This window comes from Hypanus sabinus, unplaced genomic scaffold (genome assembly GCF_030144855.1).
Source record: "Hypanus sabinus isolate sHypSab1 unplaced genomic scaffold, sHypSab1.hap1 scaffold_406, whole genome shotgun sequence".
In the NCBI taxonomy this organism is placed as follows: domain Eukaryota; kingdom Metazoa; phylum Chordata; class Chondrichthyes; order Myliobatiformes; family Dasyatidae; genus Hypanus; species Hypanus sabinus.
Genome location: NW_026781288.1, coordinates 378,470 through 405,934, shown reverse-complemented (window position 1 = coordinate 405,934; position 27,465 = coordinate 378,470). Strand labels below are relative to the sequence as shown.

General features: G+C 44.4%; 1 protein-coding gene across 2 annotated transcripts; it reads left to right on the top strand.

Moving 5' to 3' along the window:
• Positions 1 to 11,146: 11,146 nt before the first annotated feature.
• On the top strand, positions 11,147 to 24,194 carry LOC132388779 (zinc finger protein 420-like). 2 transcript variants are annotated; one of them, XM_059961190.1, is made up of 3 exons: positions 11,147 to 11,279; positions 12,642 to 12,792; positions 18,500 to 24,194. In XM_059961190.1, exon 3 carries the CDS (start codon positions 18,909 to 18,911, stop codon positions 20,532 to 20,534), a length of 1,626 nt encoding a protein of 541 aa, XP_059817173.1. In that variant the 5' UTR covers positions 11,147 to 11,279; positions 12,642 to 12,792; positions 18,500 to 18,908; the 3' UTR covers positions 20,535 to 24,194. The 2 variants fall into 2 exon arrangements, with proteins under 2 accessions (XP_059817173.1, XP_059817174.1); XM_059961191.1 differs by having other exon boundaries at positions 11,149 to 11,279; positions 12,646 to 12,792.
• Positions 24,195 to 27,465: the final 3,271 nt, after the last annotated feature.

Genomic DNA, 27,465 nt, shown 5'->3' with positions numbered 1-27,465 from the left:
CCCTGAATCCTCCCCCAATGACTGACGGTGGTGAACTCAGTGAATGAAATCCTAATGAACATGAAGGGAAGGGCAGTAGTCTGTCTCACTGGACTCTGGCACATTTGTGATGTGAAAGCTACTTGTTGCCCAGGGCAAAGGTGTTTGATGTCATTACGTACCCAGAGAGAATGGGACAAAATATGTTCTCACCGGTAGAGTAGTCCAGAGCAAGAAGAGGTAGCGGAAGCAACACACACAAAATACTGGAGGAGCTCAGCAGGCCAGGCAGCATCTATGGAAAAGAGTACTAATGCCGATTTTCTCAACTGGTGATGTAAAAGATTTTGTTCCCTTTCTCCGAGTTCCCAATCCTTGCGTTTAGATAGCTGGAGCTCAGCTCTGTCTGAGAGATCCATCGGTTCCCATTCCCTCATCAGCCGGAAGCTCCCCGGGGCCCGTGTACGGATCGTGGGGCTGAGAGAGAGGGAAGAGGGCATGACTGTCCCGGGGTTGCTGGTCACGGTGTCCGAAATTCAGAGGAATTATCCCGAAGTCGGTGTTTAAGATAAAAACTCGGAGAATCACTCTTACCTGCAGCCGACATTTTCAGATGCTTCTGTGTACTGCGCGCATGCGTGAAACTCAGGGACGGCCTCAGCCTGACGCCTGCGCATTTCATCAGCGCTTCAGCGCCGTCGAAATTCTTAACTCATGGCCCTATGGGTAATCACGGTGCCATTAAAGATTTCTGTAAGCACTGGTTCAATGTCCATATCTCATTTTTTTTTATCTTGGGTATAGAAAAAATCTGCAGCTGTTTTAACGCAGAAAGCGGCTCCCATAAGCAATATACTCAATATCAACGTGTATCTAATGCCAAAGTAAAATGCAGATATAAAACACAGGAGTTTCTGCAGTTGCTGGAAATACAGAGACGCATACACACAAAACAATTCAGAGAGCAACTAAGCAGCGGAGTACACAGGCTAGGCATGCGGAAGGGGCTCTGCCTAAACGTTTTCTATTTATTCCTCTCCAAAATTTCTGCCAGATCTGTTGATTTCCACCTGTGTTTTGCAGAAATTAACCCCCTTTTTTTTCGATCAACCAGTTTCCAAATGCTTCTAATCTTTCACTTTTAACCACATCCTGCTGGTCTTATTCGTCCTCCTCCTCTGGACCCCATTTCTCCCTGGAGCCCCTGATTCAGGCTGGCAACTCTTTTGTTTCTGACTCTGCACCATCGAAGTTTCACTCGCTTGCCTGCTGTCAGACTTTAGAGGTGCATTGTGTTACGAGACCGCAGGTTCGTTTACTGTGAGTGTCGCTTTAAGTGCCTGAGTGAGGCGGGGCTGTGACGTCAGACACAAGCTGCGGCAGCCTGAGGGAGCGGGAGAGGGAGAGGGAGACAAGCTGTTGGAACTTCAGCGTGTGACTGCTATAGGCTGCAACTCTTCCATGCCCAAAAGGTACGGTTGATCTGATCATCGGCACGCAGTGCACAACGGATGTGTGACTGTCACTTCGTATCATCCATATGTGTGGATTTGCTGGAGTATCCTGTGGTTTTACTTTTGTTACCTGGAATCGGGGTGTTCTGTGGTAATCACTTGAAGACGATATTCCTGTGACTGTCACCTGGTGATATTTCTAAGTGGATTTCGGAGCTAATCGACGGATAAGATCTTTGGCGACTGTTATTTCGTTTACCCAGCGTGGAATGTGTGTGGAATTCTTCGTAATTGCCTTCTCTCTACATTTTCGAGTGGATTTACAAATCTCTCCCCTCACTCACTTATTCCGTAGATTACTGAATTTTTCTAATTTACCATCTGAAGACTTTAAGTATTGTTTCCCAAGCTTGACAGTTTGGGAGCTATATATCCGCATTACACTGTTAAATTCTGTTTATTTCCTTTAATCTTTTATATTTGGAGTAGATACTGTTAGGTACCCCGTGACGGGTCAAAGAACCAGCAGAAATAGAAAACACCGTGGAGTCTGGTATTGCTGTAAACTAATGCTGTTTATTAGTAACTACGCGATACAGCAATATAAATGCAGATATATCAACCAGGTTAGCAATGATTATGTGTGTGTGTGTGTGTGTGTGTGTGTGTGTGTGTGTGTGTGTGTGTGTGTGTGTGTGTGTGTGTGTGTGTGTGTGGAAATAGGAAAGCCAAGCTTCTTCACGCCTCGGGGTGAATGGATACCGTCTGACGGTGATGAGTGAAGTTCGGTTCAGTTCGTGGGATTGAGTCGAGCAGTGATGGAGAGAGAGAAGGAGAGGTTTGTGTCTTCAGGTAAGCTGACGCCGTCGATAGCCCCGTCGTCCTCCGAAATCCTTTGGAAGTCACCGACTGTGACACGACAAACGGGACCGTTCTTCAGTGGTGGAGTTATTAACCCAGGCGAGGGATGGACACACGAATAACTCCCCACCGGTCACAGCCTTTTCACACTGCGAGAGCCACTGATCGATGCTCCGGATCGATCTTCCAAAGCCCAACTTTTTCTGTGGACACAACAAAGCTCATTCAGTGTCCAAAACCATGTGTCTGGAAGTCTATCAGCGGACCTCCTACTTATCTCACCGTGCTGACCCCCAGCTGTCCATCAAACAGTTCCTCCCTTCTCTCTCTGGAAGAAGCTGACAGTGTCCTTGTAAAAGTGTCAACAAGCTTGCAGAGAAACCATAACACCATCTCCGAGCAGTCAGTCTGTCTGTCTCTCTCTCTCTCTCTCTCTCTCTCTCTCTCTCTCTCTCTCTCGTGTTGAACATCTCCCTCTCTCTTTTCAAAAACACACTTCATAGGGGTAATTCAGGACCCCGTCACAATACTAATAAAGATAGTGGTTTTAACATCGAAACCAGACTCCGTTGGTGATCTGTTGCTGCTGGTATGTAACAATTACAACAACCCAGCTGTCTGAGGCACAGTCATTTAAAATTGGTGAAAATGACACAAAACGTTGAAAAGAGCGGGGAAGAAGGAGTTTAACCAACTTCGTCCGGAGCCCTGAACAACGTCACAACCACAGTGAGCTCATCGTCTTGTTCAGCCCGGAGAAAATCATGCAGGGAATTCATGCAGGTGTATAAGATGATGAGAGGCATTGGTCGTGTGGATAGTCAGAGGCTTTTTCCCAGGGCAGAAACGGCTAACACGAGGAGGAATAGGTTTAATCTGCTTGGAAGTAGGGACAGGGGAGATGACAGAGCCAAGTTTTTTAAACAAAGGATGGTGTGTGAGTGAAATGCACTGCCAGCGATGGTGGTAGAGGCGAATACAATAGGGTCTTTTAAGATACTCTTAGATAGGTACATGGAGCTTATGAAAATAGGTGGCTATGCGGTAGGGTAATTCTAGACAGTTTCTAGAGTAAGTTACATGGCCGGTACAACATTGTGGGACAAAGTATCGGTAATATGTTGTAGTTTTCTGTGATTCTATGACATTCAAGGGAAATCTCCTATCCCACGGAGTGGTGACTAGTTGCAACCTGTCATCTCAGTGAGGGTGAGAGGGGAACGTCAGGGATAGATTTTCATATACTGATATGGAACAGAAACATGGGCAGGGACCAGCTGGGCTGAGTGGCCCCTCAAGAGAGACACGGGATTTGATACAGACTGAATTGTCTTTCACAGATCCACAATATTAAACACCAGTCTAGTTTAAGGCTAACATCAGCAGAACAGACTCCTCCAATGCTCAGTGACCAGGGGTCAGTCCTGGGTGCGATGAGCAGCCGCAAGAACTGCAGAATCTGACAGTAACAGTCCCTCATGAACCTGCAGCTGCCTTCAGTCACCGTGATGGTGAAACATTTAACACGGAGCTGATTTGAACTTCCTTCCTGATGTGAAGTTGCTGGTGCTACAGCAGCTGGGATGATTGAGTAAAACTCTTTGCTCACTCCGGACAGAAATGTGGCCTCTATTTATTGTGAACTCACCGGAGCATCACAAGGTGGGTTAACTGAATGAGTCTCTTCACACACACGGAGCAGGTGAACGGCCGCTTCCCAGAGCGAAGCTGTTGGTGTATCTGCGATGGCCGACTGAATCCCTTCCAAAATGAGAGCCAGAATGACGTCACAGTGCTATCAACGTCATTGCGATGTATCCAATCAGATGACGGGCATGGACAATGTTTGGGCTCTCCTTGCAGCAAGAGGGAGCGTTGTCTTCTCCGCCATCTCCGCCTCCACATTCAAGGATCGGCGGCATTCAAGCGCTGGTGAACTGACAGATACAGCGGAACTATCGAGCTGTTGTGTTTGTGATTCCCATGCACAAATCCTTTGTCTTTTCTAAACTGTTAAAAGTTTACAAACCACGTCAGAGGGTGCAGGACAACATTTCCACTCAGATTATTTACTTTCCATGGTGCCTTCTGAGAAAAACACTGTCACAACTCAAAACAACTTGGGGGGACAAGACTTCATCTTCTAACTGGCCACAGTTCCGGCATCAGGCACAATATCAAACTCTCCGCTTCCCTCTCTATATCAAAATGGATCATTCCTCCCCTTCATCAGTCTGTGACTTGGCTCAGTCTGTCTGTCTCCTTCGCATTCTGAGCATGCGCCACACACTGACTGAGATCACATTTTATTTACACGGCTGTGACTAGAGACTTTCTGATTATTATGTCCCTCCCGGCATTTGACGGTGGTAAACTCAGAGTCAGAAATGGTATTGACCCTCAGGAGTAGGTGATTCGGCTTTTTCGTTGGAGATCGATAAACTGCCGGTAGTGTGTGTCTGGATGAGTGGATCGTTTTCAGACTGGAAGGAGGTAGCGTTTGGAGTACCCCAGAGAGCAGTCCCTGACCACAGCTGTTCACAGTATAATGTCCTGGCGGAGGCAGCGAGATGTGAGATGTCCCAGTCTGCTGGTGAGGCAGAAAGAGTGGAGTTGGGGGAGGGGAGGCTATTCACATGCAATTTCGTAGCTTTGCAATCAGTACATAGTGCACTGTGGGGCTGCAGTGGCGGGTTCCAATCTGCTAATTAGATTTGCTGACCACACTGCATTGATCGGCCGAATCCCAAATAATAACGAGGCAGTGTATAGAGAAGAAGTCATCACCCCGACAGAGTGGGGTCAAGAAAACAATCTCTCCCTCATTGTGACAAAAACACAGGTGCTGGTTGTGGATTACAGGAGGAATGGAGAGGGACCAAATTCAACATTTCCAAGTCTGTTATTGACACAAAATGCACATTTTATTATTAATCATGACGCAATGTATTTTATATATTGTTGATGACATAAAACATATTTATAGATTGTTACTGACAGAGAATCGTATAACTCGTGTTCCGTGTGTTATCTGAATGTACTTGCCTGTGATGCTGCCACAAGTCAGTGTTTCTCTGTACCTGTACCTTCCCGTACGTGTGCACTTGGCAATAAATTCAACAGGACCTGAGAAGTCTCAGTGAGATTTGATTAGTGATAATCATCTTGGCAGCTCGGTAGGTCGAATGTATGCGACAGTACACTGTTAAATGCAAAACCCTGAACAGTGTTGATGATTAGAGGGATCTTAGACTCCAAGTTCATCGCTCCCTGAAAGAGACTGCACAGATTGATCGGGTGGTTAAGAAGGCAAATGACATGGTTGTCTTTATTAGTTGAAGCATTGAGCTCAAAAGTCAGGAAGTTGTGTTGCGGCTGTTACGAGCCTGCGGTCGTACTGTGACTGTTTCTTTAAGAGCGCCGGCGTGAGGAGGCGGGGCTATGACGTCAGTCACAGGCTGACAGCGCTGACTGTGGATTGAACCATAAGAGAGAGAGAGAGCGATCTGCAGACAGGCAGTCGGCCAGTCTAAAGAGAGAGAGAGAGACTGGAAAAGCTGATCGCTTCAGTTAGACGCAGCTGAGGCTTGGAACTCTCCTCTGCCCACAAGAGTGGGTTGATCATCGGTACACGGAACCACAACGAATGTGTGTGGCTGTCACTTCGTATAATCCATAGGAGTGGGTTTTGGAATATCTTGTGTTAACCCTTGCCTGGGTATGTTGTGTGGTAACCCCTAGAAGACGGTATTCCTGTGACAGGTCACTTTCGCCGATAACTCGTATGTGGACGGATTCAACGGATAAGAACTTCGTCGACGGTTATTTTGAAGTAACGGCCTTTTCTCTACGTTTCACCATGGATTACAAATATCTCTCCCCCATCATTTATTCCGTGGATTACTGAACTTTCCTACTTTTCCATCTCAAGACTCTGAGCTTTGTTCCCTCAGGCTCGATAGTCTGGGAGTTATATTTACACATCTATAACACTGCTAACTTTTCTTTATTTCGTTAAATTACTATGTTATAAGTAGATACTAATAAAGAGAATGGGTTTAACATCAAAACCAGACTCCAGTGTGAACTCTGTTGCTGGTGGTTCGTTTCTACAACGTCACAGTTCGTAACACAGTTTTATAAAACTAGTTAGACCACATCTGGAGTGTTTCATACAGTTCTGGTCGCCCCCATTCTCGGAAGGATGTCGGGGCTTTGGAGAGGGCGCAGAAGAGGTTTACCAGGACACTTTTGTAAATGGTTCTATTACCGGTATCTATAACTTGTTGATTGATTCTAGACAAGACTTCTTTGATAAAATAAAAAGAGCTTGGGAGGATGACCTAAATTGTCAGATTTCTGATGATAGATGGAATCGAATTCTTAAACGGGTTAATAAATCATCTTTCTGTGCTCGTCATTCTCTTCTACAAGTTAGTGTGGTTCATAGAGCTTACGATTCTGAACAGAAGCTCTCCAGTTTTTACCCGAATGTTTCTCCACTTTGTAATAAATGCAACACGGCTGATGCCTCTTTAATTTATATGATTTGGTTTGGCCCTACAATTGAAAAGTTTTGGTGGGAAGTATTCCATACCTTTTCACAACTTTTTTGGGTCCAATTTGACCCAAATCCCCCTTACTGCCTTGCTTGGTATACCTATCTTTTTAACTAAAATTTTTTTCGATCAAATTGACTCTCTTATTTCTTCCTTTATTTGGAACAATAAGAGACCACGAATTAATAAGTATAATTTACAAAGATCTGCAAAAGATGGTGAACTTGCACTTCCTAATTTAAGACTGTATTATTGGGATGTGAATATTAGACAATTATGATTTTGGTTATATTGGCTTGATATTAAAACAAAAATCATTATGAGTTGATTTGGAATTAAAAGCTGTTAAACAATTTCATTTAACTTCAATATTAGCAGCTCCATTACCTTTACAGCTCTCCAAAATTCCAAATTTAAATCGTTACCCGGTTATTAAACTATTCTTATCGATTTGGGTTTAGTTTCGTTATTTTTTTAAATTTGAAACAATTTAGTTGTCTAGTTTTTATATCGAAACTTTTCATTTAAACCTTCAACAACTGACCCCATTTTTCTCCTATGGAACAATAAAGGGATCCATTCTTTTACAGATTTATTTTGTGATGGTCGATTGATGACCTTTGAAGGGCTAATTGACAAAATTTCTCTCGCTCATACACATTTTTTGGAATATGTTCAGTTTCGACATTTTTTACAACAATGCTTACCTAAGTTTCCATATTTACAAGAATCTGATTTGTTAGATAACATTTTGAAATTGAATCCCTTAGAGAAAGTTTCCATTGGCAGAATGTATAACTTATTTTTATTACAAATGAGAACATATCACTAAAGATTAAACAATATTGGGAGAGAGAGCTTAATATGACCTTTGTTAATGAAGATTGGCTTCGAGTTTTGAAAAACGGAAATTGTTCTTCTATATGTGCCAACCATTGTTTAATTCAATTTAAAATTGTTCACCGTTATTATTTAACAAAGGAGAGACTATCTAAAATATTTCCTCGTATAGACAAATGCTGTGATATATATAAAACTGAAGTAGCTACTTTGTCACATATGTTCTGGCATGTTCATCATTAAAATCGTTTTGGAAATCTTTATTTCCAACAAGATCTAAAGCTCTGAAAATGAATTTACGACCTAATAGGTTGACTGTTCTATTTGGTATAGTTCCACATCATATTCAGGGTATTTCATCTCCAGATCAACATGTAATTGCATTTGTTACACTATTGACAAGAAGGGCTATTTTATTAAAACACAAAGATACTTCTTCCCTTGAATTAATTGAATGGTTTTCTCAAGGAATCTTATGTCTTATTTTGAAAAAAATTAGGAGAACTTTTGATCCTCGATTCGATTTTGAGAGAAGATGGGGTTCTTTGCCAAATATTATCATTTAATTTGAACTATGCTATATGGTTTCCTTCCACTTTTATTTTTTTTTATAAATATGAAATGGCGGTTGATGATTCTATTTTTATATTTAGATGATGGTTAAACGTTTTGCTCCAGGGGGTTGATTCCTAATGGGGTTTTCCCCTTTTTTGTTGTTAGTGGGTTCCCCCCTAGTTAGATGGGGTTCTTTATTTCCTTCCTTTTCCTATATATATTTTCCATTTTTATATTTTGCGATTAGTTTTTTTCTTCAGCTTTATTAATTTTATACATATTAATCTATTGAAGTCTTGTTTCATTCTATAGCTGGAGAAGATTATGTACTAGTTAAAAAGATTCTAAAAATGAAAAATGTAAATGACAAAACAACAATGTAACAAAGCATTATGGCTGCAGAGATAGTGCAGTGCAGATAGACATATGGTGCAGGGTCACGTCGAGTTACATTGTGAGGCCGAGTCCATTTTATCATTCATTTGGCTTATAACCACAGACAGGAAGCCGTCCTTGAGCCGGGTGGTTCGCGCTTTAAGGCTTTTGCATCTCTTCCCCGATGCGGGAGCGGGTTTGCAGCGAGAATGTCCAGGTTGTGAGGGTCTTTGAGTACATGGCCTGCTTTTTCGAGGGAGGGGAATGAATGTAGGAAGAGTCCACGAAGTGGAGGCTTGTTTCTCTGATGTTCTCTGCAGTTCCTTGCAGTCATGGGCAGAGCAGTAGCCGTACGAAGGCGTGAAGTATCGACATGGAGCTCAGAGACCTCGGCCTTCTCCCTGCCTTGTGTAGCTGGATCCTGGACTTCCTCGGACAGATCGCCGGCATGTGCTAAGTGTGGGCTCGCTCACCTCTCTCTCTCTCTCTCTCTCTGTCTCTCTCTCTCTCTCTCTCTCTCTCTCTCTCTCTGTCTCTCTCTCTCTCTCTCTCTCTCTCTCTCTCTCTCTCTGACCCTCAGCACATATACCCCACAGGGTTGTCTTCTTGTCCCCTCCTTTACTCTGTGCACCCATGAGTTGTGTCGCCACCCACAGCTCCAATCTGCTAACTAAATTTGCTGACGACACTACACTGACTGGCCTAATCTCAAATAATAACGAGGCAGCCGACAGAGAAGAAGTCATCACCCCGACACAGTGGTGTCAAGAAAACAACCTCTCCCTCATTGTGACAAAAACAAAGGAGCTGGTTGTGGATTACAGGAGGAATGGAGACAGGGACCAAATTCAACATTTCCAAGTCTGTTATTGAGACAAAATGTACATTTTATTATTGATCATGACGCAATGTATTTTATATATCGTTAATGACTTAAAACATATTTACAGATTGTTACTGAATCGTATAACTTGTGTTCCCTGTGTTATCTGAATGTACTTGCCTGTGATGCTGCCATAAGTCAGTGTTTCTCTGTACCTGTACCTTCCCGTACTTGTGCACTTGGCAATAAATTCAACAGGTCCTGAGAAATCTCAGTGAGATTTGATTAGTGATGATCATCTTGGCAGCTCGGTAGGTGGAATGTATGCGACAGTACACTGTTAAATGCAAAACCCTGAACAATGTTGATGATCAGAGGGATCTTGGACTCCAAGGAGGCGGGACTATGACGTCAGTCACAGGCTGACAGCGCTGACTGTGGACTGAACCATAAGAGAGAGAGAGAGCGAGAGAGCGAGAGAGCGAGAGAGAGAGAGAGAGAGAGAGAGAGAGAGAGAGAGAGAGAGAGAGAGAGAGAGAGAGAGAGAGAGAGAGAGAGAGAGAGAGAGAGAGAGAGAGAGCGATCTGCAGACAGGCAGTCGGCCAGTCTAAAGAGAGAGAGAGAGACTGGAAAAGCTGATCGCTTCAGTTAGTCGCAGCTGAGGCTTTGAACTGTCCTTTGCCCGCAAGAGTGGGTTGATCATCGGTACACGGAACCACAACGATTGTGTGTGGCTGTCACTTCGTATAATCCACAGGAGTGGGGTTTGGCATATCTTGTGTTAACCTTTGCCTGGGTATGTTGTGTGGTAACCCCTGGAAGACGGTATTCCTGTGACAGGTCACTTTCGCTGATGACTCGTATGTGGACGGATTCAGCGGATAAGAACGTCGTCGATGGTTATTTTGAAGTAACGGCCTTTTCTCTACGTTTCACCCTGGATTACAAATATCTCTGTCCCATCATTTATTCCGTGGATTACTGAACTTTCCTACTTTACCATCTCAAGACTCTAAGCATTGTTCCATCAGCCTCGATATTCTGGGAATTACATTTACACATATATACACATAACACTGTCAACTTTCTTTTATTTCATTAAGTTACTATATACTAATAAAGAGAATGGTTTTAACATCAAAACCAGACTCCAGTGTGAACTCTATTGCTGCTGGTTCGTTTCTAAAACGTTACAGTTCATAACACAGTTTTATAAAACTAGTTAGACCACATCTGGAGTGTTTCATACAGTTCTGGTCACCCCCATTCTCGGAAGGATGTCGGGGCTTTGGACAGGGCGCAGAAGAGGTTTACCAGGGCACTGCCTGGATTAGAGGGCATGAGCTATAACGAGAAGCTGGACAAACTTGTGTTGTTTTCTCCAGAGCGGCGCAGGCTGGGGTGAGACTGGATGGACGTTTATAAGATTACGAGAGGAATAGATAGAGTGGACAGACGATATATTTTTCCTGGGGGTTGAAACGTCTAATACATTTAAGGTGAGTGGAGATGTGAGCGGCAAGTTTGCTTCTTTCCACAGACTAATGAGTAGCTGGAGTCTCTGACTGGGGGGGGGAAGGTGTCGCCAATCCCGACACGTGATCCCTTTTGCCCCTCCCATTTAACCGCACATGGGCAGCATCTGCGCGTCTGTTTCCGAGGCCCCGCCTCCCGATGATGTAACAATCTCTTCGCGCATGTTCACAGTCTCCGGGTGGACGGTGTTATCCTCTCCACTCAGAGCTGAAGTGGGTCGGCTGTGTGTTCGCGAAAGACTTTCGTCTCTTCCGTCGGGATCACTGTCTGCGGGCCGAAGATATCACTTTCCCATCGGTGAGTATTGAGACCGATCCCGAGCGGGGAGATCCGATGTTGGCCGTGAGCCCCGAACTGAGGGCCAGGAATTCATTTGTTTCCCAACTAACTGGGCTCGTCAGAAATGTTGCGACTTCACTTAATCTGCATTGAACGATCCAAACCAGGAGCCCAGGCTGTCTGTTTCCGCAGAATTGAAATGGAAGTCCGGCCGACAGGTCACGTGAGGCTGTGTGCCGCAGATTTGCTCCGCCCTCCGCTTTGTGATGCCAGATCACGTGGTGTGATTTTGGCCACTGAGTCCCATTAACGTCCCCGAACTCGTCTCGCTTCCTGAAGCTCCTCGCGTTTGTCCTGGAGCTGTATGGCTGTTGTGTCTTCTCCCGGACTGGGGTGGGTGAGAAAGGAGAACGTCCCAGGTTGTGGGGATCTTTGATTTTACTGCCTGCTTTACCGAGGGACTGGGAAGTCCAGGGGGAGAATGGTTCGAGCCTCAGCTCCACGCAGCAGAGCAGAGCCACACGTTACTCCTGCAAGCCCAGCGACGGCGGTCGGTCCAGTATAGACAAGACAAGATCTGTAATACAAATTTCCTGAAATGGTCCTGTTTTAATCTGGAAATGGGGTGATAGTATAACAGTAAAGGAAGCACAACTTGCTGGAACCAATTTGTCTTTTATCCCTGGAAATGTGGCCAATGCAGTTGTTGCTAATGAGGTTCACATGAATAATCTCTTGATCGGTGTTACGTGTGAGGAGCATTTGATGGTTCTTGACCTGTGCTCGATGGAGTTCAGAGGGACGGTGTGGGTGGTGGAGGGGTGTATGGCTAAGTAAACCTACCGAATGCTGAAAAGCCTGGATACAGTGGGCATGGAGAGGATGTTTCCATCAGACAGGGAGTCTGTGATCTGACAGCACAGTCTCAGAATAAAGATGCTTCCCTTTAAAACTGAGATAAGAATTTTTTTTTGACTAAAAGATGTCTGATATGTGGAATTTGTTTGAGGCTGTCATTTGTGTATATTTGTGACAGATTAATATACTGATGATTGCTGAGTAGCTTCAGGGTTACAAGAGGAAGGCAGGAATATGGTGCTGGAATAAAAATCTTTCCTGGTTGAGTGGTGGGACAGACCAGATGGATCGAATCACCTGATTCTGTTCCTGTGTCGTATGTCTTACCGTGACTGGATGATGGATCCTTCTAATCCCGTATCGTCTGTGTCATGCGAGGGACAATAAAAGATTGTTCACTGAGATCATTATATTTTCCTTCAATGTTTAAATTTCAGTGAGTTTTGTTCCTAGTAACATTAAGCAGATATGTTTGGTCCTCCTTTTCATTGTTAATGTGCTTCATTATCTTTCATGTTAAAGTTAGACCTGCAGTGAGAGATTTATTGGAAGAAAAACCACGACTGAAGACATGGGAACAGCAACAAGTGAACCAGCCCGAGAACTGAGAGCATAAACTGTAGAGAACCCATCTGACTCAGGGTTTCCATTGATTCAGTCAGGAGAAAGTCTGGTGAGTCTCATTTACTCAAACACTGGTCCTTTAGGCATTACATGCCTGTGCAAAGGAAGGTACAAAATAGTTGGGAGTGAGACAGAATGTGCCCAGACGAACCAGTTATGCCAGTACCAGTCAGACCCAGTTGTGAAGAAGCCCCCCCCCCCACCTCCAATATTCCCTTTAAACTTTTTGCCCTTCACCCTTAACCCATGTCCTCTGGGTTTTCTTCTCCCCTAGCCTCAGTGGAAAAAGCCTGCTTGCATTCACTCTATCTATACCCATCCTAATTTTATACACCTCTATCAAATCACCCCTCATTCTCCTATGCTCCAGGGAATAAAGTCCTAACCTATTCAACCTTTCTCTGTAACTCAGTTTCTCAAGTCCCAGCAACATCCTTGTCTCTGCACTCTTTCGACCTTATTAATATTCTTCCTGTAATTCGGTGACCAAAACTGCACACAATACTCCAAATTCCCCCTCACTAATGCAATATACAACCTCACCATTACATTCCAACTCATATACTCAGAACTTTGATTTATAAAGGCCAAAGTACCAAAAGCTCTCTTTACTACCCTATCTACATGTGATGCCACTTTTAGGGAATTTTGTATCAGTATTCCTACATCCCTCTGTTCTAGTGCACCCCTTAGTGCCCTACCATTTACCTTGTATGTTCTACCTTGGTTTGACCTTCCGAAGTGCAATACCTCACACTTGTCTGTATTAAACTCCATCTACCATTTTTCCAGCTGGTTCAGATCCCTCTGCAAGCTTTGAAAACCTTCCTCACTGTGCACTACACCTCCAATCTTTGTATCATCAAGAAATTTGCTGACCCTATTTACCAGATTATTATCCAGATCATTGATACAGATGACAAATAACATTGGACCCAGCACTGATCCCTGTGGCACACCACCAGTCACAGTCCTCCACTCAAAGTAGCAATCCTCCACTACCACTCTCTGACTTCTCCCTTTCTCAGTTCCCATTCAAATTTACTACCTCACCATGTATACCTAGTGAATGAATCTTCGTAACTAACCTCCCATGTGGGACCTTGTCAAAGGCCTTACTGAAGTCCATACAGACAACATCCACTGCCTTGCCTTCATCCACTTTCCTTGTAACCGCCTCGAAAATCTCTGATATATTTGTTAAACATGACCTACCGTGCACAAAGCCGTGTTGACTCTCCCTAATACGTCCCTGTCTATCTAAATAATTGTCGATCCTATCTCTTAGTACTCCTTCCAATAATTTACCCATGACCGACATCAAACTTACCAGCCTATAATTTCCCAGATTACTTTTAGAGCATGCTTTAAACAATAGAACAACATGAGCTATCCTCCAAATCTCTGGCACCTAACCCGTAGATAATGACATTTAAATATATCTGCCAGGGCCCCTGCAATTTCAACATTAGTCTCCTTCAGGGTCCCAAGGAATAACCTGTCAGGTCCTGGAGATTTATCTACTCGCCTCAAGGTAGCAAGCACCTCCTCCTCTTCTATCTGTATAGGTTCCATGACCTCAATACTTGTTTGCCTTATTTCCATTGACTCCATGCCAGTTTCCTTAGTAAATTCAGACACACAAAAAAAAAACATTTAACATCTCCCCAATTTCTTTTGGTTCCATACATAGCCGACCACTCTGATCTTCAAGAGGACCAATTTGATTCCTTCACTATCCTTTTGCTATTACTATACCTGTGGAAGCTCTTACTGTCCTTCACCTTGACTGCCAACGCCACCTCATGTCTTCTTTCAGCCCTTCCTGATTCCTTCCTGGTATTTTTTTGCACTTCCTATACTACTCAAGTACCTTCTTTGCTCCCTGTTTCTTACACATGTCATACATCTCTCTCTCTTCTTTATCAGAGTTCCAATATCCATCGAGAACCAAGGTTCCTTATTCTTATTCACTTTGCATTTAGTCCTGAGACTTTGTTCCCAGGGTGTCCTCATGGGCCATCCGGAAATGATTTCAGCTGGTGACAACCCTGTTTTCCTCTGTGGGGTAACCCTCATGTGGAATCAGGCTAATGGTCGGACCTTCAACCAAGTGAGTCCAGTCTCCGCTGTTAGTCTGGCCAGTTTACTCTTCAGAGTGCCATTGGCTCTCTCCACTCTGCCAGCGGCCCGTGGGTGGTGTACACAGTGGAATTGTTGCTTGATAGCTAGTTTGTTACATACCCATTTGTTTACTTTCACCACAAAGTGTGGGCCATTGTCAGAGCTCAGCATCTCTGGCAGACCGTAGTGGGAATTATTTCCCGTAGTCATGTACGTGAATATGTGTGTTCCGTGTCATCGAACCCAGACAGAGTGATTGTAGCGTATGATAGCTGGAATCCCTTTTCCAATACTATTTCCTAATCGAGAGTGGCTGTGATTGCCCCCACATCAGCCATAAACAGAAATGAAATTCCAGCAACTTGCAATATTACATTGGGCTCTTCCTCAGGGGTGGAACTCACAGTAGGAGGCATCCTTGCTTGTCAATTTCTAAATGGGTTGTTGTCCCCACCTGTCCGTTGGTAGGTTTTTGTTCCCATTTCTGATCCCCAGATGTCGCCCACTCACATCCTCCTTTCCACTGAACATAGTCACCTTTAATATTAGTTCCCTTCAGGGTTGATCGGGATTCGAAAGTCGGGTCAGAATGATATGTCAAAGCTCATCACTTTCGATTTCGGTCATTGTCAGGCCAATCCATATTATTTGTTTTAATCATGTTGGCTAACTCAGTTGGTAAGCATTGGAGCAGTAGGGCATTGAACAGGGGGGACAGATTCCAATCATTAAATGTTTGGTCTCCTGTGAAAGTGCAGTAGCAGGCCACAAATCACTCCCAATAGTCTGGTCCCAATTCCCCAGGCTTAGGTTTGCATTCAAGTACTTTAATGATGTTTACAGGTTGCTGGAGAGCCCTTTCCAAGGCTTGAATGATCTGGCCTGTCTGTTCATTCTCATTATGTTTTCCCACCTGTAACTCCTGATAGCTTTGGTATCTCAAATCTGCCTTCCATTTTCACCCCTCGTCATGCAGCAGAGACCAAATAAATCTTGTGGAGTCGCAGTAAACATTTTTGTACTGCGGACACACTGAGCAAACTGTGCTGGGTTTTCTCTTCTGTCTGGGGCCTGATTCATGATCATTATCATTTCTTGAGGCTTCCAGGGTGCATACACAGGAATCACTGAGGGCTGTCCCTCCTCCTGCTCGTGGATTGGGCAGCATTCGGGTGGGTAATTGTCTTTGTGGAGCCATTAACAAATTGGTTTTATTGGATTCTTCCCTCCCTGTCTGGAAATAATCCTCAGTATTCCCATTCGGGATCTGAGAGTAAAGAGAACCTCCCTTCCCTGTTACCCGAGCAGTCACCATTGGGGTTTTGGGGCAATGGGTGCACTTGGCCCCTGGCAAGGTAGGAGAGGTACGGGTGGTGCCCACTCCTCATCACGGTCACTGTCCTCAAACAGGGTTGGTATGACAGACATGGGTTTGGGATCAATAAAGTATATCTGTCTGTCTGTCTGATGTTCCTGCCCTTCTCTCCTATCTAGGCCGGCCTTGGTTTGCTTACTTTGTTTTTCCTGCTCTCGTTTTCGGCATCCATCCACCCATTCACACTTCACTTTTAGCATCACCCAACCTTTGCAGTACATACCTCTATCCCATTGTCACATGCATTCTTACTCCAACTTGCTAATAACATACCGTTCCACTGCACATCTGCTTTTCCTTCCATTCCCTTTACCACAATTTCCACTTCATTCCACAGTTCATTTTCCATATCAAATTTACTGCTTGTTCTCATGAGGTAATATCCCAGGTTCCCCCCCAGTGGCCACATATTGTTCCCCAATTTCTTATTCAGCGCTGCACTCAACATTTGAAAATCGTTTTCCTTGTCTGGAAAACTCTAAATCGACTGCAATTGACCCATGTTCTCTTTGTCATTTACTCGGCACAAAGCCTCCTGCTCAATTATCAATCAGGTAACTTTACCCGGCTGGCACATCCTGCGCAATTGATTAATTTACATTGCAGATCTGCCTCCTGCCACGAGGGACTGTACCTGCAAAGGAACTAACGGACAGCAACAAAAATTAAAATAACTATTGGGCACCCGGTCAGTCTCTGCAGTCCCCAGAGTGGTCCAGCCAGTTGCTCAGCCCGTCTGCTTGGCACTCCCTGTATTGGGGTCCTGTTCATGATGACAAATGTTAAAAGTTGAATCCAAATAATACACAGAAGCCCAGTTTCCTATCATCACCACAGTTTATTGTGCATTCTCCTGCAGGAGTTTGAGACCCAGTTGTCAAAGGGAAGGCATGCAAGCACTGCCACTATCTTAACAAGTGGACTGACTTGTTATTGACTCAGGTTACAGCTGTATACTTGTACATAGCAAGCCCATACATTACTTTTGCAAGATGTTATTTGAACTGGTACACCCAACAAGTCTGTTGGTGCAAAACGTAATTATTAGAATTGAGAGTTTGCTAAATCAAGGTTTTAGTTACAGGTGGATGTACTGTCCAGTCCTTGTCAGTTATTCCCTTTGCAAGGCCCTGGCTTAATTTCAAACAGAAGTTCATTCCTGTCCTATCACTGAGTCCTCCATTTACTCAAACAAGAGAACAATCGTTATCAGCTAAGGTATAATGTATAATGTTATCAGCTAATGAGAGTACAATGTATAATGTTATCAGTTCTCAGTGTGTCTCTCTGCAAGCTGCAGAGAACTGGTATTGAGCCTGTCTTAGCTAAATGCTGAAGACTGAGTTCACTTCAGTTCAAAATTCCTATTCAGTACCAATTATTCTTTTAGTCAGAGATTACATAGGTTCAAAATGATTTTTTTTAATATATCCTCAATTCCTCTGGTGGGTTCAGGGGAAATATTTATGTCCAATATAGAAACTGGTGTTACCTGTGTGTGTTGTGGCAATGCAAAAGTTGCTGGAGAATTTGCAAGTGGGAAGAAGTGGAGTGATATTTGCAAATCTGACTTTTTAAAGCATAGTTTAGTAAGCAAACCACATATGGACAATGTGCAAAAGCTTTGGTGAGAAAATCCTTCATTGCCTGTTACAGGTCTGCTACATAGGTTGTGTGAACGTGCAGATGAACTCAATCACGTATAATGTGGTATGTCCTTATTTATGTTGAGACCCTTTTTTAGGTGTATAAGATGACGAGGGGCATTGATTGTGTGCATAGCCAGAGGATATTTTCCCAGAGCTGAAATGGCTAACACAAGGGAGCAGAGTTTTAAGATGCTTGGAAATCGATGCTGAGGGGATGTCAGGGTAAGTTTTTTTTACACAGAGAGTGGTGGGTGCATGGAATGCGCTGCTGGCTTTTTGTGTGTGAGTATTTCAGTTGCTGTGGGGCCAGGCACCCATGCAGCTCAGTAAACAGGGAAAAATATCAATGGAGAGAGTCAAACTGAGTCAGGTCACAGATTGGAGATGGCAGAAATGCCCCATTCTTAGAGACACAGGAAGAACATCTGAGAGTTTAGTGGTCATTCCAGATACCAGCTCTCTGCCCAGTTAGAAGATGATTTCTCTCTCCAACTCGGGTTGAACTTCACTGTAAGAGTGTGTTGCCAGATCACACCGTGACAACTCAAATGATCTCATCTGAAATGTTGTCCTACACCCATTGATGGATTTTGTATATCTTTTTACAGGTTAAAAATGACAAAGAATTAATCTATGGGAATCTCGAACACCACACACCAGTTTTGCTGTCTCTATCTAGATATTTAAGAAGTGGAACAAAGGATTTCCTCGATCATCCTTCCTGCTCAGACTGTGGGGAGGGATTCACTCAATCATCTGACTGACTGGCACGCCTGACATTTTAAACAAGGGAGGAAACCCATTCATCTGCTCAGACAGTCGGAATGAATTCATTTGGAAATTTCAACTGAAGGGACATCACCAAGTTGACACTGTGACGAGGCCATTCACCTACTCTGTGAGTGAGAAGGGATTCAGTCGGTCTTCCCACCTGTGGACACACCAGTATATCACACCGGGCAGCGGCTGGTCATCTGCTGAATTTGTGGGGAAGGATTCACACGGTCATCTGACCTAATGGCTCACCAGCGAGTTCACACTGAGGAGCGGCCATTCACCTGCTCAGAATGTGGGAAGGGATTCACTCGGTCATCCGATCTACTGGGACATAAGTTTGTTCACACTGGGGAGAGGCCGTTCCTCTGCTCATCCTGTGGGAAGGGATTCATTTCATCATCCAACCTGAAGGTACATGAGCGAGTTCACACTGGGGAGAAGCCATACACCTGCTCAGACTGTGGGAAGAGATTCACTTGCTCATCGGAACTGAAGGTACATCAGCGAATTCACACTGGGGAGCGGCCGTTCACCTGCTCAGACTGTGGGAAGGGATTCACTCAGTCATATCAGCTGAAGGTACATCAGAGAGTTCACACTGGAGAGAGGCCATTCACCTGCTCAGACTGTGGGAAGGGCTTCACTCGGTCAATCGACCTCCTGGGACACAAGTTGGTTCACACTCAGGAGAGGCCGTTCATCTGCGCAGACTGTGGGAAGGGATTCACTGCGTCATCTCAACTACAGAGACACCAGCGAGTTCACACCGGGGAGAGGCCATTCACCTGCTCAGAATGTGGGAAGGGATTCAGTCGATCATGTCAACTACAGACACACCGGCAAGTTCACACTGGCGAGAGGCCGTTCATCTACTCGGAATGTTCAAAGGGATTCACTCAGGCATCTCACCTACTGAGACACCAGCGAGTTCACACTGGAGAGAGGCCATTCACCTGCTCAGACTGTGGGAAGGGATTCATTTGCTCATCCCAACTGAAGGGACATCAGCGAGTTCACACTGGAGAGAACCCATTCACCTGCTCAGACTGTGGGAAGGGATTCACTTGCTTATCCCAAATGAAGGTACATCAGCGAGTTCACACTGGAGAGAGGCCGTTCACCTGCTCAGACTGTGGAAAGGGATTCACTCGGTCATCCCATCTGAAGGAACATCAGCGAATTCACATTCGGGACAGGCCATTCACCTGCTCAGACTGTGGGAAGGGATTCACTCAGTCACACGAATTACTGGTACACAAGTCAGTTCATACTGGGGAGTGGCCATTCACCTGCTCAGACTGTGGGAAGGGATTCACTCTGTCACACGCACTACTGGTACACCAGTCAGTTCACACTGAGGAGAGGCCGTTCAACTGCTCAGTCTGTGGGAAGGGATTCACTTGCTCATCCCAAATGAAGGTACATCAGCGAGTTCACACTGGAGAGAGGCCGTTCATCTGCTCAGTCTGTGGGAAAGGATGCACTAGTTCATCCCAACTGAAGGTACATCAACGAATTCACACTGGGGAGAAACCGTTTACCTGCTCAGACTGTGGGAAGGGATTCACTTGTTCATCCCAACTGAAGGTACATCAGCGAATTCACACTGGGGAGAAGCCATTTACCTGCTCAGACTGTGGGAAGGGATTCACTAGTTCATCCCAACTGAAGGTACATCAGCGAATTCACACTGGGGAGAAGCCATTTACCTGCTCAGACTGTGGGAAGGGATTCACTTGTTCACCCCAACTGAAGGTACATCAGCGAATTCACACTGGGGAGAAGCCGTTTACCTGCTCAGACTGTGGGAAGCGATTCACTCAGTCATTTCAACTACAGAGACACCAGCGAGTTCATACTGATTAGAGGCTGATCAACTGATCAGACTTTGGGAAAAGTTTCTCTCGGCCAAATCAACCAAATTGTGCATCATTGAGTTCATACTAGGAAGAGGCAGTTCACCTGCTGTGAATGTGGAAAGGGATTCATTCACTTATCTATCCTTATGACACACTACCTGGTTCACAATGGGAAGAGGCAAATCAGCTGCTGTGAACGTGGAAAGGGAGTAATTCATCTAACCTGATGTAAATCTCGCTTCGGCTAGCAGCTTAATATATGGGGGTGATAGCCACTCAGCCCGGTCAAACATAAGAAATCTCGTTTGGGTGGATGCTGTGTGGTGTGTCCCATGTTATAACTAAGTACCCTGAAATAACAAATGATACACAATATGTGATTTAATGATTGATCTTTATAATTCATTCTTTGACTATAGGGTTAGTAAAGAAATCAAAAGAAAAAAGGGCCCCCTCTCTCCGTTCACATCTTCTCATCTCTCCCCGGCAAAAAACACAATAATCTCTCTTCCAGACTCACAAGAAAAAAAAAAAATTCTGCCATCGGAAAGCCTTGCACTCCAAAACCCTGTTATCACTAGTCATAACCTAAATATTGCTGCTACAGAGAAACCATTACATCAGCAGTGAAACCTTACAGCGTGTTACACTTGTGACAGACTAGCGGGTTCACACTGGGGAGAAAGTTTCAATAAGCTTCATGCTGGATATTTGTCCATCACCATTGCTGAATGCTATTTTGAGAGTGACTGTAAGTGCTGAACTCTGCGATTATTGCTGCTGCTCACCACACCCAGTTCTGCACCCTGGTCACTGGGCATGGGAGGAGATTCTCCTGCTGCGCATTCAACTTTACTGGGACAGGAGTTTAATATTCTGCATCTGAGACAAATAAATCTGTTCCATTTTAAACCCTGTCCTTGGTACTTACTGAATTTACATTACACCTATTGTACAGTAGAGAGTCACCTCAGGCTGGCTGAACCCTGCCAGTGATTCTGTTCCAGGACAGTCCTCTTAAATCTTCCCCTGTTGTTCACCTCTTCCTCTGTCTGTAGTGATGGGTTCCAAACAGTCGCCAATCTGTTTGTGAAGAGGTTTCCCTTGAATTCTCTGCAGACTGAAGAAGTTAAGCTGACTGCAGTTCTGTCTGAGATGTTCTTTACCCCTGAAATCTCTGGACTGAGGAAGAATTAATTTTGGAGTTACCCTCCTTACTCATGGCTCATTACCACATTATTGGTCATTTTCTCTGCTTCTAAAGGGTTGTTAGAAAACACCACTGTCTTCCAAAGACTGAAAGCAGAATGGTAAACCATTAGCAGGATGTTCAATGGAGCAGGGTCAGAAACCAGAGACAAATCTGCACAGGGCAGAGTTTGGAGCTCTGGAAGATGGTTGGGGTAAGAACATATGATGAGGAGAAGGGAATCAGCAGTGGGGTATGGCAACAAATGACAGAGTAGCAACATTTGGAAGCAGATTGATGGAGAAAATCTTTTGGTGGTTTGACTGATAACAAACTATACCCGTGTGACATCTATGTGTTTGGAATGGTTTCAATTATTGAGGGTGTTGTTCCTGCTTGTTTATCCTGTAATATTATGTCTGGATAGTTATTATAGATTGTCCTATCTGTAACAATGTATTGATTATCATATCATTTGTAAGATTTTGACTTTAAAACTGGATCAGGCTTGAACTTACAGGCTTGTCTGAAGTGATGGAGGGCAATCATGAGTCAGTATTTTAAAGCAAGAATTTGGTGAATGATATTTTATCTTTATAAGTAATCAGTTTGAGTTAAATTCCTGCTGGATCCTGGAATGTGTTGGATTGTGTCTGCTTTCTCTTGGCATTTCCAGCACTTACTGCCTTAAATACAAACAATATTGTATGTATTTTTGATTTTATTTTCCCCTTTTGTTAACCAGCTTGTCTTGTATTCCTGCAAGGAACCCCACTGTTTCTGGTAAGAGGAGTCCAACTTGTCAACATCTTCCTTGTCAACATCTCATCTGCTGAGATTGTTGCGATGCCATACTCATACCACCTGCTAATGATTTCTTCCAGAGTGATGATTTATTTTTCTGAGTTGGCCTCTCAGTTAATTTTTCTGATCTGTATTCCGTATCACAACTGTATATACACACATGGAGTGCTGAATCCAGTTCATTTTTCTTGAAAATATAGAAGTTTTATCTGACTGTTGTGTGATCTTTCCTCGTGTGTTATTCCTGTTCCTCCTTCTGTCCAGGGTCGTGTTAATCTAAGTGAGTTTCAGTGTAAATACTCTTTTCTAAAGCTTTCTAAAGTTCTTATTTACCTTTGTAAGTTTTACTGATTGAAATGGGACCAATAAATTTTTCTTATTAATAAGTCAATGCCAGTATTGAAGAAAGTGTTTATTGCCTTTGTATTTGTTAACTAGTGAGCTCTGTTTGACAGGACTTTTTAAGCTGTGAACTAAATTTTTTCAAAGGTTTTCCCTATTTTGCACTACTTTCTATTTCTTTGCTTGTTGATATTCCAGATATGTGGGTATCAAGAGTCCTGGTGAAGGGTCTTGGCCTGAAATGTTGATTCCCATCCATAGATGCTGCCTGACATGCTGAGCTCCTCCAGCACTTTGTGTGTAGTTCTCTAGATTTCTAGCATCTGCAGGTCCTCTTGTTTCTCAGATACTTATATATTTATTGAAAGAACAAGACAAGAACAAGCTGGTAGTGGGGTTGTGTGGCTCTGTTGGTAAAATATTAGATAAAATCATTAGAAAGTGGTGGTAAAGGGTTGGAAGTTGTAGAATTAAAGAACAGTAAATGTAAAAAAAAATCCCTAATGGGAATTGTACAGAGACCTTCAAACAGTAGTAAGTATGAGGTCCTGAAATTACAATGGGAGATAGAAAATGCGTGCCAAAGGGCAATGTTACAATTGTCATAGGGGATTGTCATGCAGGTGATTAGGAAAATCGGGATGGTGTTGGTTTGAAGAGGAGGAATTCCTAGAATGCCTACAAGATGCTTTTTAGAGCAGCTCGTGGTTGAGCCCACTTGGGGATCAGCTATTCGGGATTGGGTGTTGTAATGAACCGGAATTAATTAGGTCACTGAATTTCAAAGAACTTTTAGGGGTAAATGATCTTAATGTGATCAAATTCACCCCAACATTAGAGAAGGAGAAGTTTAAGTCAAATGTGGAATAAAAAGAATTAGAAAGGCATGAGAGAAAAATTGGTCAAAATTGATTTAAAAAGAAAATGGGTAGGGAGAAAACAGTGCAGCAATGGCTGGAATTTTTGGAAGTAATTTGGAAGGCATATGATATACATATGCAAAAGTTTGGGCACCCCGGTCAAAATTTCTGTTACTGTAAAATAGCTAAGCGAGTAAAAGATGACCTGATTAGAAAAGGCATAAAGTTAAAGATGACACATTTCTTTAATATTTTAAGCAAGATTACATTTTATTTCCATCTTGTGGTGAACTACATGTACCTGTCTGGACATGCCCCCCCCCCCCCCCCCCGCTGATTGTTCCTGTGGCTCCTCCCACAGACCCCGGTATAAGGGATTGAGGCCTGAGCCCTGGCCTCAGTCTCCAGGATGTAACATGGTGGTTAATTGCTTCTTGTTCTTTCTTCCAGTCAATAAAAGCCGATATCTCGCCTCACGTCTCAGAGTTATTGATGGTGCATCACATCTTTTACAGTTTCAAAATAGCAAAAAAAGATAAGGGCCAGAAGCAGAAGTTTGGGCACCCTGCATGGTCAGTGCTTAGTAACACCCCCTTTGGCAAGTATCTCAGCTTGTAAATGCTTTCTGTAGCCCGTCAAGAGTCTTTCAATTCTTGTTTGGGTAAATTTCTGGGTTCAGACATTAGTAGCAATGTACTAAATGCGGAAATTACAAATCACAATATTATTAGAATCACAGAGCCAAGCGGCAGTGAAACTTCTAGTCCATGCCGACCCGTTTTTGTTGTTACTGCCTGGTTCCAGCTACCTGCACCAGAGCCTCCATACACCTCCCATCCACGTCCTCACCCAAATTCCTCTTGAGTGTCTCAATAAAACCCACATCCTCCACTTCCACTGGCAGCTCATTCCACACTCTCACCAACCTCTGAGTGAAGAATTCCCCTTCAGATTCCCCGAAAATAATTCACTTTCACCCTGAACGTATGTCCAATGTCAGGGTGAGAGAGGGGAAGGGGCAGAGAGGGAAGACAGTAAGGGGAGGGGTGGTCGAGTGCAGAGAGGGAAACAGAGCAGAGAGTTTATACTTAATATCTTTCAGAAAAAGTAATTGTTTGAACTGGCTGCAAAACTGCGATCCATAGCCTGTACATTCTCAACCAAATTATTGATCCAGATGACAAGTAGCAATGGTTGATGTTCAAAGTAAATGTTATTATCAGAGTACATATATGTCACCACATGCAACCCTGAGACTGTTTTTCCTACAGGAACACTTAGCAAATCTACAGAATAGTAATAGGATCAGTGAAAGATCAACTAGAGCATAGAATTCAACTGTGTAAATATCATTAAATATGAATGAATAATGAGATCAATGGGGTGTAACTCTGGGTAACCTCACTAAGCCCAGGCCTCGAGTCCAATAAACAGCCTCCCACCATCACTCTCTGCTTCCTACCATCAAGACAACTGTGCATCCAGTGAGCCAGCTCTCCCTGGATCCCGTGTGATCTGACTTTCCACAGCAACTTACCATGTGAACCTTATCAAAGGCCTCACTGATGCCCATATTGGCCACTATCCTGTCGCAGAGGTGTCTCAGATCAGAGGGCATAGATTTAAGCAGAGGATGAAGAGGTTTAGAGGGATCTGAGGAGGAGATTTCTCACTCAGAGGGTAGCTGAAATCTGGAACTCACTGCCCGAGGTGGTGGTGGAGGCAGGTCCCTTCACAACATTTACGAAGAGGATGAGCATTGAAACTGCTGAGATACAGTCGGCTGTGAACCAAGTGCGGATAAATGGGACCAGTGTAGACAGTGAGTGGATGGTCAGAACAGGTATGGCCGGCCAAAGGCCTGTTTCCGTGCTGTGTGATCCACCACTCCGGACATGCTAAATTAACGATGGTGGCACCGCGAGGCATTGATTTCAAAACTCCACACCCCTCTCCAACCTGAATTGAACCAGACTGAACCCCTTTGTCACCACTGGGAGTATCTGTTTCTGTCAATCTAACATAGAGATTGTTTACTTCTGCTAAACAACTGGCAATTGATGAAGTTCCTGTGTCTTCTTCCATTAATGTTGCCGGCATACAGCAAAACTAACCCTCTCACTATGACAGAATCAGTGATTAAATCCGGCCCCAAACACTGTGATTTCATCCCTGCACATTGTAACTTGAACGATCTCACTGACGGTCTGATGGAGACACAAACCCTGCCCTCTGCACATGTGATCACATCTCCCCTGCTTCTGACATTTCAAATACCCTCAGAATGGTTTTCTGATTCAGTCTGAAGGTTATGGTACATTCAGCTCGTCGTCAGACCTGACAAACCATGTCTTCCCACAGCTGGTTCCACCTGTTTGTGTGTCCTCTTTCCTCCACCTCCAGGGAAGCTGCATCTCCACACAAACTCCTCACCTGAGACGACTGTCTGTACCTGTGACACAGGAAATCACATCACTGTCACTCTCCTGATACCGTGTCTGACCTGCTCACCTCCGGGTCTCCTCCCTCACCAAGCTCCTTCCTCAGTCACTATCTGTGAGATTATATAAAAACACAATTACTGTAAAACGATCTATCAGACAGCTCCTGTACCCCTCCACCCCGGACGATGGTTTGCTGATTAAAACTCTATCTCCTCAGCCCCTTCCCTATCCCCTTTCCCTTTGCAAACTCCAGCTATGCCAGCTGATCCGAATTTATATCATTTATATCTCACAGGAGGATGTAGAAACCCGTGTTGTTCTCTGATACAGAGGTCACTGACACCCCACCGCCATCCCAATCTGCACCAACAGCCCATGACGGTGACAGCTCTGCCAGACACTGGGGCTTTGTAACAAACACAATATTAGCAGCAAGATTAGACAGTAATTCATTTGCAGAGAGAATTGCTGCTTCCTAAAAGGACACGCGAGCGTCCGACACAACGGAGCAGATCCTCCCCTGTTTACAACTCTATTCGACCCAGGTCACGGAACGTCCGATCATCCCACTTTCTCACAACAGCAACCTCACCCCGCATCCCCCCTCGAATACGGTCCCCCAAAACGTCACTCCTCTCACCCCACACCCACAGTCCACCCATAACCTCTACCCACACACACAGAGACAGATACCTTTCACCCCATATCCCTCCTCGCCTGGGAACCACAACTAGCTGATCCCACAGCCCGGGCTCGGGCGCAAAGCTAAAACCGGGGCTGCGGGACCGGAGAGCCCGGAGTCTCCAGCCGTCCGGCAGAGCTCGTTCCCGGCACTTTTCATAGAAACATAGAAAACCTGCAGCACGTTACAGGCTCTTCGGCCCACAAAGTTGTTCTTCCACGGCAGCCCCCGATTTCCACAAACCCGAGATCAGTACCATCTTCACGGAATCCTGAACAGAAGAACCGCCGGCGACAGCTACGGTCGGCACTGCGCCTGCGTTTAGCAGGAGGTTCTGGGCTGCACCAGCCGTGGCCAGATGTCCCTATCGGGGGACCAGTAGCCGGAGGCGGGAGGGACAACGGAGAGGTAAATCACAAACAAGACAAAGTCTACAGATGCTGGAAATTCAGAGCAACACGAACAAAATACTGGCGGAACTCAGCAGGGCTGGCAGCATCTATCGAAAAGAGTCAACAGTCGACGTTTCCAGTTGAACCCTCCTTCAGCACTGAGATGGGATGGGAGAAATATCTGAATAAAATCGGGGCGGGCGAGGAAATGTCCCGCTGGAAGGT

Excerpts from the sequence above, each read along its gene's own strand:
- LOC132388779 (XM_059961190.1), top strand. The coding sequence starts at position 18,909 with ATGGCTCACCAGCGAGTTCACACTGAGGAGCGGCCATTCACCTGCTCA.